We start from the raw sequence: 13593 nt of genomic DNA on the forward strand, positions 1-13593 counted from the left end.
AATGAATAAAGTTCTTAGGAATAAATATAACAAAAGAAGTACACAGAGAAAAGAGCTGAAGCAGCGGGCTAACTGCTTATCCTCAGAAAACCTGTGCTTACTACCTTGACCCTTGGCAGGCACTCGGGAACCTGGATTTCAGGAGGGCTCCCAGCACTCCAGGAAGTGATCAGAGTGGCTCATAATGTATAAACTGTACAAACAATGTGATTTATACCAACTACCTGTTTTCTTCCTGGGTATCTGGAATTTGGGAGGGCACAAGGCAGAGACGGCCTATCTGACCAGCCCTGTAGTGAGCTGAATGGTGCTCCTTGCCTTAAAAATATATTCACCCCAAACCTGTCATTGCGAGTTATGGGAAAGGGGGCTTTGCAGATGTAATTAAGGATCCTGAGAAAGATCATTGTCGATGGGGGGGAGGGTGGCAGCACTAAATACGAACACAAGTGTCTTTTTTTTTTTTAGATTTTATTTATTTATTTCAAAGAGAGAGAGAATCACAAGTAGGCAGAGAGGCAGGCAGAGGGGGAGGGGGAAGAAGGCTCTCTGCTGAGCAGAGTCTGATGCGTGGGCGGGGGCGGGAAGGCAGAGGCTTAACCCACACTTGGATTTCTGACTTCTGCCTCCCAAATTGCAACAGGACACATCTCTGTTGTTTTAAGCCACCTCGTTTGTATCAGTTTGTTGCAGCAGCCTTAGGAAAGAAACATGAACTCCTGATAAGGGTATCTGACTAACTTCCCTGGTTGGCAATGTTTCACACCCTTCTCACAACTCATTGAGACATTTAAGTGCCTCTTCTTGGACTTCACTGAAAGAGGACCCTGGAGGCTGGAGGCTGGTCCCCCAAACTTTGCCTCCCAAGAGTCTTTTCTCTTTGCTGATTTTATTTTGTATCCTTTTGCGATAATAATGATATAATGTAACAATAAGAATGGTACGTGCTGAGTCCTCTGAGCCCTCCTAGCAAATTAGCACACCTGGGTGTGTGATCCCCCAATTTCCAACCAATAAAAACATTGCTAAGAAAAATTAGAGAAGATCTAAATAAACAGAGTGAAATGTCACGGCCATGTCATGGTTAGAAGATTAACATTAGGGGTGCCTGGGTGACTCAGTCCTTAAGCCTCTGCCTTCGGCTGGGGTCATGATCCCGAGGTCCTGGGATGGAGCCCCGCACTGGGCTCCCTGCTCAGTCGAGAGCCTGCTCCTCCTTCTGCCTCTTCTCCTCCCCCATGCTCATGCTCCTCCACTCTTGCTCTATCTTAAAATCTTTTTTTTTTTTTTAAGTCTTAGTTAATAATGTACATACTGCAGTATTTAGGGGTGAGATCATTGATGTTTACAACCGTCTTTGAAATTAATTTAAAAATAAGATGGATTGATGGAGACAGGAAAAGAGCAGATGTAAAGATAAAGAAAGCTGACAAAACAAAGTATTAATTACTGATAACGATTCCAGGTAGTAGGTAAACGGATGGTCGTGGTACAGTGAATTTATCTTTTCTGCGGATTTGAACATTTTATAATAGGACGCTTGAAAAACATAACAGCACATCCCTGTGTGAATGGTAGCATTTTCTCTATCCTGATAAGATGATGGCATCTTCAGCTCAACGACTTGTGATCACTGTAAAGGATAATTCTGTGGCTCATCGAACATCCACGTCCTTCATTCTCCATGCTTTTAGCTGGGTCCCAGTGACTAGCCTGGGCCCTGGGACTTTCTGTAGCGACACGTACATCACTTGCCGACCAAGGCAGTCAGCGACTAGTCGGTCTCATTGGCGTCCTGTCCATGGCCGGTGACCCGGGAGGCATGCATTCGGAGCAGCACGCAGCCGAGGCCGCCGGACTCCGCACCAGGCCGTTCCTGCGGAGAGGCCGCGAGCACGCGCAGGCTGAGGCTCCGGCCTGGGCGGGCTCAGTCCGACCTCGCAGCCGGAGCCGCGTCCCTTCATTCAGCTACGTGCTGGCTCCCAGCTCGCCCCTGGGCGGTGTGGGGCTGGGGGGCCTCCGACGGCCTTCCTGGGGCACACCCGGGCACGCCCCGTCGGCGCAGAGGGCGCGCTGCGGGGGAACGCGAGGCCAGAGAGGACGCGGGTCATCCCGGCACGGGTGGCTCCAAGGACACGGCTACGGGCCTTTACTGGCTCCGATCGACCGGCCCGAGCGTGCCCAGACGGGTCACAGCCGGCCCCAGAGGCGAGGCAGCGGCGGGCGCGGCCCTGCCGACCACGACGCCCCGGCCAGCGTCGGACACGAGCCCGCCCCAGCAGGCGGCCCCAGGGCCCAGCGCGGGAGGCCCGGAATCGCGAGGCGGTGTCCCAGCGGGGCCGGAATTCGCGTCCGGCGACCGGCAGGGGCTCGGCGCCCACGCACGGAGGTCGCGAAAGCCGCCCGCGCACGCGCACGCGCCCGCCAGCCTCCGCCCCACCCCCGTCTCGGGCGTCCCCGCTCGTCCCAGCCGCGCCCCCGGAAGCCCCGACTTCCCAGCGCCGCCCCCGCCCTCCCCGGAAGTTCCGCCTCCTGGCTCCGGCCGCTCTGGCCCGAGCGGGCCCTTCTCGCTGGTGGGCCGGGCGCCGCCCGCCACCCGCACGGCGCTCCTCCGGCCGCCAGGGGCGCGCAGGCCGGAGCGGGGCCCCTCTGGTCCGCGGCGGCCGCTCGACGGCTCCGCGGCGAGGTCCCTTCCGGTGCCGAGGCCGCCGCCTCCGGGCTGTTCCCCCGGCAACGCGCGGCGGGCGCAGTCCCGGCAGCCATGGACGCGCTGTCGGGCGCCGGGCCTCGCCGGGCTCGCTGCAGCCTGGGCGCGGCGTCTCCCGGAGCGCGGGCCGCGGCGGCGCCCTGGGCGCGGTTCTCGGCCTGGCTGGAGTGCGTGTGCGTGGTCACCTTCGACCTGGAGCTGGGCCAGGCGCTGGAGGTGAGCGGGGCGGCGGGGCGGCGGGGGCGGCGGGGCGGCCGGGAGCGGCGGGGGCGGCCGGGAGCGGCGGGGCGGCGTCGGCCCCGGCAGCCGCGAGCTGTCTGCGCGCGGGGAGCCCTCGGGCCGCGCCCCCCGCGCCGGGCGGCACCTTCTCCGCTCGGGAGCTCCAGCCAGAACCCCGGGGGTCAGGCGGCGTTTGAGGCGCGTTAGGTCTGCTGCGGTCACTCCTCCTCACTGGCCGGCAAAGCCCAGCCTCTGTGGCTCTCCTGCTTAAAGCGCCCCCGCGCCTCCTCGTTCACCCAGAATCAGCCCCGGACCCCTTGTCCTTGTCCGCTTGTGTTCACCTGCCGCACCCCCTCGTCGGGCCGGGGAGCCCCCACCCTGGCCAGCTTCTCTTCCTCCGTGCGTCTTCGCGCGTCGCTGGGAGAGAGGCCTCCCGCGGGCCTGCGCTCCGAAGGCCGGGGCGCACCGCGGAGCTGCGGACACCAGGCTTCCCGCGCTGCCAGCAGGAGCTTTCTCAGGGCGCAGCGCTAGACCCCCGTGGCTGCCCAGGGCTGGCATGAGGCTGAACCGCCGGCCTGGGGAAGCCAGTGCAGCGCTGGAGGGAAGGGTGTGTTCTAAGGCTGAACCCGGAGAGGCTGCGGGAAACGCGAGGCTTCGGAACAGAAAGGGCTGACCTCTGTCGAGGCCGTTTGCACCCCTGCCCGGTGGCCGGCTCTCTGTGGACAGGTCACTGCAGCCCAGCCATCCCCAGCGGGCGCGCACGAGTGTGTGGCCCCACTTGACAGACCGGAGCACTGAGAGCAGAGGCGATCTGCCCCCGGGTGCAGAGCCCACATTCGCTCCTCGTAAAACGGCAAGAGAAGTTGGGAGTCTTCCGCTTCCATAGGGCATCCCACGCGGATTTCCCGGAACTCGCCGCCTGGGAAGCTGGTCCTCAGCAGTGCTGTTCCCGGCTCTGTGTGCTGGGGCTTCCGAGCCTTTGGTGAGGTGGCACGCTCCTGCAGGCCGTGTTGGGGACCCAGGGCCCCTCTAAATCACCAAGTCTGTGTGGGAATCGGGCCACAGATCCATCGGACAGTGTGGCCACACAGTCCTCATCAGGTTTGCCTCTTGATCGGGGGTCATTTCAGTCGAACCCTCCGGGTTTTAAGGAGCATCTCATCTGCCCCGTGCTCACTTATTCACAGCTTGGACTGCCTGAGCCCTGCAGACACCCCTGCGTTGTACGAGGTGCCGGGCTGCCTTCCAGTAACTCGTGGCCCACAGACCCTCTGTGGACAAAGGTGGCTCCGGGCTAGTGGTAGGGCTTGGCCAGTCTTAGGAGGGTGGGAAGGAGGCAGCCGGGCAGGGGAGGCGGGGCTGCTTCAGGTAACCCCTCCCTCAGAGAAGCCTACACAGACAAAGGCAAGGAGCTGTCCATTCGTTCATCCAACAAACCGAGTACTGAGCAGCAGCTGCCTGCCAGGCCTCCAGCATGCGTGCTGGACGCGGGGGCGCAGAGTCAGGTCAGAGGACAAGGCCCTGTCCTCTGGGAGTTCACGTTCTGTGCTGGGGACACAGCAGGTCGGAACCCCTAGCACACACAGGCCATGCGGGCGGGGAGGTTCCAAGCAGACAGGTACGCTGAAGCCTACAGGTGAGACAGAGGAGAGCAGGCAAGGCCTTGGGGGGAGTGGGGGGGGCGAGAACTTGTGGCTCAGCAGAGGACAGCCTGGCTCTGCCATCTCAGCTCCCCATGTCCCAGCGCATCTGGGAAGCCTGTGGAGTGAACTCTGGCTGGGGTGCCCAAAGAGGCCTTCTCCACGGAGGTGTTTGCGGCCTCCAAGGACATAGTTCCTACACTGCGGTCTCAGGAGCCTCTACAGTCTTAAAAATTATTGATGACTCCGAAAAGCTTTTTGTATGGGTCATTCCTATTAACATTTACTGTGTTGGGAGTTAAAACTGAGAAAACTTAAAAATACTTGTTAAGCCATTATAAAAAAAAAAAAAGTAAATACTGTGTGTGTTAACATAAATATTTTCACGAAAAAGCCGTATTTTCTAATTTTTTTTTTTTAAGATTTTATTTATTTATTTGCCGGAGAGAGAGAGCGCGCGCACAGGCAGGCCGAGTGGCAGCAGAGGCGGAGGGAGAAGCAGGCTCCCCGCCGAGCAAGGAGTCCGATGTGGGACTCGATTCCAGAACGCTGGGATCATGACCCGAGCCGAAGGCAGCCGCCCAACCAACTGAGCCACCCAGGCGTCCCAAAAAGCCGTATTTTCTAAAACAAAATTTAGTATCATTTGATACTCACAAAGCTTTTTAAAATTTTTTTGAGGACTTTGTTTATATGTAGAGAGAGAAGGAGAGAGTTTCTGCATGGCGAGGGGAAGGGCAGAGGGAGAGGCAGGCGCTCTTAGACGCCCTGCTGAGCACAGAGCCTGCCATTGCCGGGCTTGAACTCAGGACCCTGCGGTTAGGACCTGAGCGGAGGCCAGGAGTCGGACGCTTAACCCCTGTACTTCTGCAACCCTTTAAACCCCTGGTCCGATAGAAGACAGCTGGGCCCCTCCCCGGGATTCTGCTCCATTCCCCACGAGCCTGTGGTGCAGCCTCTGGAGGCAGCACTGCGTGCAGGCTGGACGACAGACGCAGAGGAGGCAGCTTTGACCTGGCCACGTGCCGGGGCACTCGGGCCACACAGACGTGCTCATGGCCATGTTGGTTCTCCTCAGGGGTGACTGGGTTCCAGGAGCAGCAGCCGTGCTGGCTGGCTCAGCAGAAACGGCTCTCACAGGCCTCTGAGGATGGGGGCCTCAGGCAGCACAACTCCTTGCTTTCTGCCTCTCTCCAACGGTCGGCTCCTTTCCTTTCCTCCTCGAGGCGTGGCTCAACTTGGCCTTTCCTCTGGTCTCTGCTCCCAGGAGACCAGGCCATAAACATGGGTTCCCTAGCCATGGATGCAGAGGCCAACGTGGCCTGCTTTGAGGCTGCAGCAGTCCGTGGCTGTCAGACCAGATTCGGACCCCTGACTTCAGTGTGAGGCCCGTCACCCCAGCTGCCAGGCACCTGCCTTCCCTCGGCTGTCTGCGACACAGGCACCCGAGAGCTTGGCTGAGTGGTGCTGTGGCCCCTGCCCCTCTTGGAGCTCTCCCAAGGTGCCTCTCTGGGTCCAGTCCCATAGACACATTCCTTTTGGCTCCTGTGGCCTCTCTTGGCCCTTCCTTCTTGTTGCCTCCTGAACTGACATCTTGAGATTTCTACACGACCTTCCTGCTCTGTTCTACCTCGGAGATGTGTTTGCAGTCACATACCACTTGTGGTGAGGGTGCTCGCTGCCAGGCCAGGAGTCCCTGTCCTCGGGACACTGGTGTGCGGCAGAGGAGACAGAAGAGCACGGCCCAAGCGAAAAAGGACAAGAAGCTTTATCATTTGAACAGTGTGAACCCCAGGACATGGCACCGTCCTCTGTCTGCGGTGCAGGCAGCATCCCCAGAGAAACCTCATTTCAGCTAAAACCCAGCTCCTCGGTGTTGAAATTTGGGGGACAGGGCCAGTTGGGGCTGTGTGCATGCAAGCCTGTAGACCCCCTGACCCCCTGCAGACCCTTAGCACTGTCCCTTCCAGAGAGCATCGGCCAGGGCAGCAGCAAAGCCCAAGGCACCCCAGCTTCGCAGAAGACAGCTTGGAGGCCCATTGGGAGTGAGGGCTATGGGGCCCCCTGCCTTTTGGGTATCCAGGCCATGGGCCTGTGCACAGAGCTGCTGAGCTGGGGAGCCAAGCCTTGCCCGCCACTCCTCTAGGGTATGGCCGGCTCCTGGGTCACTAGGCCTGCTGCTGGCCCTTAGGAGCCCAGGATGCTCTCCTCAGGCTCTTCCCCCAGGTGGAATAGAGGCCAGAAGCTCCCGGGTCCCTGACTAGCAAGGCCGGGATGAGGGCCCTCAAGCTGCTATCAACAGGCAGGGATGCCACGGTCTCGGTGACACCAGAGTCCAGACCAGGAGAAGCTGGCCAGGCCCCGTCCGGGGAACAAGCCTGGGGCAGTGGTGCAGTCCAAGACCCTCTGGCTGAGTGGAGGGGGAAGGGACGGGGAGAGGAGGGGAGGCAGAGGCCTGCAGGCAGAGCCCTGTGGTCAGAGGAACCCATGGGTGCGGCACTCTCAGAACCGCCTTCTGAAGCTGTGGGGACAAACCTTGGGGATAGTGGAGGCAGAGAGGTCCAGCCACAGTCGCATGAGAGGTGTGAGAAAGGAGCTGGGGAGCTGAACCAGGTGTGGTTCCAAGGAGAGGGAAGGATAGAGCGGTCTCCCCAGAGGAGGAGGAGGAGCAAGGCCGTGCTCCGGCAAGACCAGCATCGCACCTGCTGCCGGCTGACGGTACCAAGTGCTCTGTGTCCCCTGCAGCTGGTGTACCCCAGTGACTTCCGGCTCACGGACAAGGAGGTGGGTCCTGGCCCTCCTGGGAGCAGCCATGGCCCTGACTTGAGCCGGCCCTCACCCAGTTTCCTGTGTTTCAGAAAAGCAGCATCTGCTACCTGTCCTTCCCTGACTCCCACTCAGGTAGGCAACCCCAACTGGGACGTTGGTGCTGGGGGTGGGGGTGGGGAGTGGGTAACAGGAAAAAGGTGGGAGATACGGCTGTCCGGGAGCCCCTGTGGCCCAGGCCTGGGCATGACCACTGCCAGCTGCCCATGCCAGCCCCAGTCCCCACGCCATAAAGACCCCAGAGCTCCACATCACAGCAGTGGTGGCCAGGTGCCCCTGATTTTTTTCTTTTTTCTTTTTTTTTTTAAGATTTTATTTATTGGGGCGCCTGGGTGGCTCAGTGGGTTGGGGCCTCTGCCTTCGGCTCGGGTCATGATCCCAGCGTCCTGGGATCGAGCCCCGCATCGGGCTCTCTGCTCAGCGGGGAGCCTGTTTCCTCCTCTCTCTCTGCCTGCCTCTCTGCTTACTTGTAATCTCTGTCTGTCAAATAAATAAATAAAATCTTTAAAAAAAAAAAAAAAGATTTTATTTATTTATTTGACAGACAGGGATCACAAGAAGGCAGAGAGGACAGGCAGAGTGAGAGGGGAAGCAGGCTCCCTACTGAGCAGAGAGCCCGAAGTGGGGCTCGATCGCAGGACCCGGGGATCATGACCTGAGCTGAAGGCAGAGTCTTTAACCCAGGTGCCGCTGCCACTTATTTTAAAAGAAAGAAGTGTCCCTGGGCAGAGTGATCAGTGGGGTCTGGTCTCCTTCATCCCACCCAGTGGCCACCAGGAACTGGGTCCTGGCCTTTGCACTTCTCCAGGGCTCAGGTGTCCAGGCAGCCCTGTTTTTCTGTCACAGACCAGCAGACAGGGCCCCACCAAGGTCTCCCAGTGTCCCCAGTGCTAGCTGATTATACCAGCATGTGCTGTGTTCGTTTTGAAACTCTCAGGTGCAGGAATCAGGACATAGCTTTCCTCGAAGCCTTGGCTTTTTTGTCTGGGGTGTTTACGGCCCGGTCTTGGGTCCCCTCCCTGGTGCGTCTCTTGTTGCCTCCCCCGCATGCCGGCAAGAGAGGTCCCAGCACTGACACGGGCTGGTGGAGGCCGCCTCCTTTCCAGGCTGCCTCGGAGACACTCAGTTCAGCTTCCGCATTCGGCAGTGTAGCGGACAGAGGAGCCCATGGCACGCCGAGGACCGGCACTATAACAGTGGGGCCCCCATGTCGCTGCAAGTGAGTGTGGGCTGCTTCTCCCCAGAAGCCAGGGCCAGGCTGGCGGGAGCAGCCAGCAGGGTTTCTAGCTGCTGCCAGCCTGTGGGACCGGAAGCCCAGCCTGCCTGCGTGGGGAGTGGGCCCGCTTTTTACCACCGGCTGCTCCCAGGCCCCTGTGGCCACTGTGCCTGCCGAGATGCTCTGTGTCGAGGGGTTGGCCAACTTCAGAGCCAAGGATCCCAGGGCCTGACCCCTGTGGCTGGAGAGAGCTGCTGTAGTGGCCTTGGCGGCGGGGGGCGGTCTGGGCAGGCAGGGGGGACGTGGGCAGTGGGCTGCGCCTGACTGACGCTGTTCCTTCCAGAGGGAGCCGGCACACTACTTCGGTTACGTGTACTTCAGACAGGTGAAGGACAGCTCCGTGAAAAGGGGCTACTTCCAGAAGGTGAGCCGCCCGGCTGCTCTGGGCTGGTGCTGCTGTGAGGCGGGGCTGGGGGCCAGCAGGCTGGGGGTCCTGAGCCTCCAGAAATGGCCACTCCTCCTGCGGCCGCCAGTCACTTGGCACTGGGCAGAACTCACTCCTGCCTGGACAGCAGGCGAGGGGTTGGGGAACAGGTGCCGCCGCACCCAACTCTCCTGGTGGCCCTTTGGGGAGCAGGCTCTGCTGCCCTGCCTTGCCCAGCACAGCACCCAGGGCCCTCTGTCTCTGAGCTCAGGACATCCCTGCTCCTTGCTGCAGAGGGGACAGGGGCTTTTGTCACATGTTCAAGATTAGGACAACTTCCATCTTGAACTCAGACTCCATAAGCAAATCTGCTTGACTTCTGGGGAGATCGTCCCAGAAATCTGGCTTTGTGCATTTCTCCTTGAAGGCCCGGGGCCCAGCTGTCATCTGAGGTTTCCGTGCCCTGTCTGAGGCAGACTTTGGGTTTTCTTCTGATAACTCCAGGGTCCAAGCTGGCCCATTCCTGGGGACAGCTGTCCTGTGGGGTTTGTGGGGTCCATTTCCCTGGGCAGACTCAGGATGAGCCAGGCCTCAGGGGTCCCTGCTGACTCCTGCGGGGCTGGGATCGCATCTCTCCGGCCCTGTGGACTCTGCAGTCTCTGGTGCTGGTGTCCCGCCTGCCCTTCGTCCGGCTGTTCCAGGCGCTCCTGAGCCTGATCGCCCCCGAGTACTTCAGCAAGCCGGCCCCCTGCCTGGAAGCAGGTGAGTGGCTGTCAGCTGCTGCTGGAGCGCTCTTCGTCCCGGCCGTAGCCCCCGGTGGCTTCCACAGACAGCCGTTGCTCGGGCCGGGCTCCTGACGCGGCCTCCTGTGTCCACAGTGTGCAGTGAGATTGACGAGTGGCCTGCCCCTGTGCCCGGGCAGACCCTGAACCTGCCCGTTATGGGCGTCGTCCTCCAGGTGAGGGCAGACCAGCTGCGGAGGGAAGGCCCCAGTTCACGGAGACACCCACCCCATCTAGCCACTCCTCCCTCTCGTCCCCCAGGTTCACATCCCGTCCAGGGTGGACAAGCCTGAGTACAGTCCTCCGAAGCCGTGTAGCCACGAGGTGGGGACCCACGAGGTGGTGCCGCCCCTCCCACCTGCTCTGGCCTCCCTGCCCTTGCTGGGGGCCCTGTGGGGGTCCAGACAGAGCCCAGGCAAAGCTAGCGGCCAGCATCTTGCTGTGGGGTTGCGTGCCCCTCCCCAGTGCTGTGAGGAGGTGTGCAGGGTGGAAGTCGCAGCGCCCAGGGGTGACAGGTGCTGCTTGGGGTCTGTGGGCTGCCAGCCTTGCCCTCGGCCTCACCCCATCCACCCCCCCACCTCAGAATTTGCTGCCCGCCCCAGTGATCCTTAGCAGCGTTCATGAACTGGACCTGTTCAGGTGAGCCCTATTGGCCGCTGCCTGTCGCCTGCACAGGTAGTGTGGAGACCCTGGGGGGAGGCATGTGTAGAGCCGGGGCCACTAGCGGGACAACCTAGCAGAAGTGAGCCCTTGGCTGGTTCCACGAGGGAGAGTTGGACCGAAGAAAAGCCCAGGGCCCTCCTGCCTCTACCTAGAGGAAATGGGTGCCGTGGGCAAGAAGGTTCCAGAAGTCAGGTGCAGGGAAGGTAGCTGCTGTGTTGGGAGGTACTCGCTGCTCCCACGGCTGTGTCTCTCGGGGCAAGTCGGGGAGGGGCCGCCCTGGGTGAGGTGTGGGGGCCGGGGCTGCTGGCTTCTGTGTGGGGATACAGGTGTGCCACCAGAGTGCGGGGCAGCCTGGACGCCGTCTCAGCATCTTCAGGTGTCCTCGCCGCCATCCCTCCGGGGCAGTGCCTGGCGTGCACGGAGAGCTGGGCCTGCCTGGTGGGGAGGGAGGGGCTGGGACTGGGAGCTCCGCCCCTGCTGGGCGTTCTCTACCACCCGCCCCTGCCTGGCACTAGGTGCTTCCAGCCGGTGCTGACCCACGTGCAGACTCTGTGGGAGCTTATGCTCCTCGGGGAGCCCCTGGTGGTCCTGGCACCCTCGCCTGCTGTGTCCTCAGAGCTGGTGCTGGCCTTAATCAGGTAGGCGGGGAGGTGGGGGTGCGTCGGGGGCCCCAGAGCAGCCCAGGCTGTGCTTAGGGGCTCTGTTGCACCCCCACCCCACAGCTGCCTACAGCCCCTCAAGTTCTGTTGTGACTACCGCCCCTACTTCACCATCCATGACAGCGAGTTCAAGGAGTTCACCACGCGCACACAGGCCCCGTAAGTGCCCTGCCCATGCCCCATCCTCTGCCTGCCTGTGCTCCACTCCCGGGGCCTGCCTCTGCCGCTTCTCTCTCTCTCTCTCTCTCTCTCTCTCTCTTCTCTCTAGACCAAACGTGGTCCTGGGAGTCACAAACCCTTTCTTTATCAAAACACTCCAGCACTGGCCCCACATACTCCGTGTTGGAGAGCCCAAGATGGCGGGTGAGGTTGGCCTGTCCTTTGCCCAGGGGGCCCGGGGGCTGGGGCTCGGGGCCCCGAGGGTTCTAAGCTGTGGCACTGAGGTTCAGCACCGGGTGTGTTCCGTAGGGGATCTTCCTAAGCAGGTCAAGCTGAAAAAGCCATCTAGGCTGAAGACACTTGACACCAAGCCAGGTGTGTGCCCCTTGGGCCAGAGCTCTTCCTCACCTCCAGAGCCCGGGCCGTGGGCTCTGAGTTCTCGGGGAACCTTCTGTGCTTCCCCCAGTTGGAGGTGGGCGTAGAGGTGCAGTCACAGCTAGAGGGGGTGGGGCTGTGGGGGGAGGCCCCTCAGGACAGGGCCAGCTCTGCCCTCCTGCCAGGCCTTTACACCGCGTACTCGGCCCACCTGCACCGGGACAAGGCACTGCTCAAACGGCTACTCAAGGTATAGGCTCGGGGGGTGGGAGGGGGTTCGGGAGTGGGTGCTTGCTCTCTGTAAAGGGCTGCATTGGAGTTGAGCCCATGCCTCCCCTGCCCTTAGGGGCTGCAGAAGAAGAAGCCGTGGGACACACAGACGGCACTGCTGAGACGGCACCTCTTGGAGCTCACGCAGAGCTTTATCATCCCCCTGGTGAGGCCCAGGGCAGGAGGGGGATGGGGGCAGAGGGTCGTGGCCCAGGCTCACTCCCCTCCCCTGCCAGGAGCACTACATGGCCAGCCTCATGCCCCTGCAGAAGAACATCACGGCCTGGAAGGTGCGGTGCAGCTAGTGGTCTGGGGCGGGCTGGGAGGTGGGCTCCTCTCCTAATTCTAGAAGAAGGGAGGTCTGCAGGGAAGGTGGGGAGGAGGTCATTGGGTGAGCAGGAGTTTCCAGGGCTCTAGGCTGTCCCCACATGTGCCAGACATCCCTCGTAGGACAGAAAAATGGGGGCCGCACCTGAGGAGCTCTTGTCCCAGGAAGGGCGGGGGCTGTGGGTGCTCCCGTGGCTGCACAGCGAGGCCCTTCTGGCCAGCTGAGGGGCAGAGCTTGTGAGGCTGTGTCCCCCACCGACCTGGGCTCACTGGGCTCCCATCTCAGACTCCTCCCCAGATCCGCCCCTTCCGCCAGGATGACTTCCTGCGCAGCCTGGAGCACGCAGGGCCCCAGCTCACCTGCATCCTCAAGGGCGACTGGCTGGGCCTCTACAGGTGGGTGGATGGTGGACGGGGTCCTGAGGCTCCTGCAGGGCTTGGTGTAGGGTCATGGGGTCAGCCCACAGTGGCTGCCTCTTGCCACCCATAGGCGGTTTTTCAAGTCCCCCCACTTTGACGGCTGGTACCGGCAGCGGCACAAGGAGATGGCCCAGAAGCTGGAGGCCTTGCACCTTGAGGCCATCTGTGAGGCGGTGAGGGGGAGCTGGGGCTGCGAGGGAAGAAGGGGGGCACAGGCCTGGGGCAGAGGGAGGGCCCTGGGGATGACTGGCTCCATCTTGTCCCCAGCAGAACATCGAGACTTGGATGAAAGACAAGTCTGAGGTGGAGGTCGTGGACCTGGTCCTGAAACTTCGGGAGAAGCTGGTGAGATGCCTCCGGGCCCTGTCCAGCCACCCCAGGCATATGGAGGTCACCTGCCCCTGACCACTGCTGCCCCTGCAGGTGCAGGCACAGGGCCACCAGCTCCCGGTGAAGGAGGCAACGCTACAGCGGGCGCAGCTGTACATCGAGACGGTCATTGGCTCTCTACCCAAGGACCTGCAGGCCGTCCTGTGCCCTCCTTAGGGCAGGGCCAAGGGGCGAGCTCCAGGGGCCTGGGTTCGGCCAGGCGGGAGCTCCTCAGCCCAAGCCCCCTGCTGCTCTCTAGTCTTGGTCCCCCATCAGCTCCACTGTTGTTTCAGCAGTAAAGGTGGCATTTGGAACCACAGCCTGGCCCCTGTCTACTGCGGATCACGTATAGGCCAGAGCCTTACCTCCCCCTGGGTCCCACCTGCCCTCTGCAGGGCCCCGGGGCTGGGAGGCAGGGCTGGCTGGGAGCCCGCATTGCTCTGGCACGGGGCCACCCGTCCCCTGCAGTGCCCACCTGCCCAAGCTCTGGGGCCCCAGGCCTTGTACTTGCCGTGTCCATTAGCCCCACCAGGCTGC

At 61.3% G+C, this 13593-nt stretch overlaps 1 protein-coding gene across 7 annotated transcripts; it reads left to right on the forward strand.

Annotated features, from left to right (window-relative positions):
* Nucleotides 1-2722: 2722 nt before the first annotated feature.
* DENND6B (DENN domain containing 6B) lies at nucleotides 2723-13375 on the forward strand. 7 transcript variants are annotated; one of them, XM_059401691.1, is made up of 20 exons: nucleotides 2723-2923; nucleotides 7312-7350; nucleotides 7425-7467; nucleotides 8499-8611; nucleotides 8952-9032; nucleotides 9689-9794; nucleotides 9911-9990; nucleotides 10076-10138; nucleotides 10398-10453; nucleotides 10993-11115; nucleotides 11200-11295; nucleotides 11405-11499; nucleotides 11605-11670; nucleotides 11856-11920; nucleotides 12017-12106; nucleotides 12177-12230; nucleotides 12554-12663; nucleotides 12758-12860; nucleotides 12955-13032; nucleotides 13111-13375. In XM_059401691.1, exons 1-20 carry the CDS (start codon nucleotides 2762-2764, stop codon nucleotides 13231-13233), a joined length of 1746 nt encoding a protein of 581 aa, XP_059257674.1. In that variant the 5' UTR covers nucleotides 2723-2761; the 3' UTR covers nucleotides 13234-13375. The 7 variants fall into 7 exon arrangements, with proteins under 7 accessions (XP_059257674.1, XP_059257675.1, XP_059257676.1 ...); XM_059401692.1 differs by having other exon boundaries at nucleotides 12958-13032; XM_059401693.1 differs by lacking the exon at nucleotides 7312-7350.
* The last annotated feature ends 218 nt before the right edge of the window (nucleotides 13376-13593 follow it).

Source organism: Mustela nigripes, chromosome 6, assembly GCF_022355385.1.
Source record: "Mustela nigripes isolate SB6536 chromosome 6, MUSNIG.SB6536, whole genome shotgun sequence".
Taxonomy (NCBI): domain Eukaryota; kingdom Metazoa; phylum Chordata; class Mammalia; order Carnivora; family Mustelidae; genus Mustela; species Mustela nigripes.

Excerpts from the sequence above, each read along its gene's own strand:
- DENND6B (XM_059401691.1), top strand. The coding sequence starts at position 2,762 with ATGGACGCGCTGTCGGGCGCCGGGCCTCGCCGGGCTCGCTGCAGCCTG. Across the intron at positions 2,924-7,311 it reads AGCTGGGCCAGGCGCTGGAG|CTGGTGTACCCCAGTGACTT; the intron begins GTGAGCGGGGCG and ends TGTCCCCTGCAG. Across the intron at positions 9,991-10,075 it reads TTATGGGCGTCGTCCTCCAG|GTTCACATCCCGTCCAGGGT; the intron begins GTGAGGGCAGAC and ends CTCGTCCCCCAG.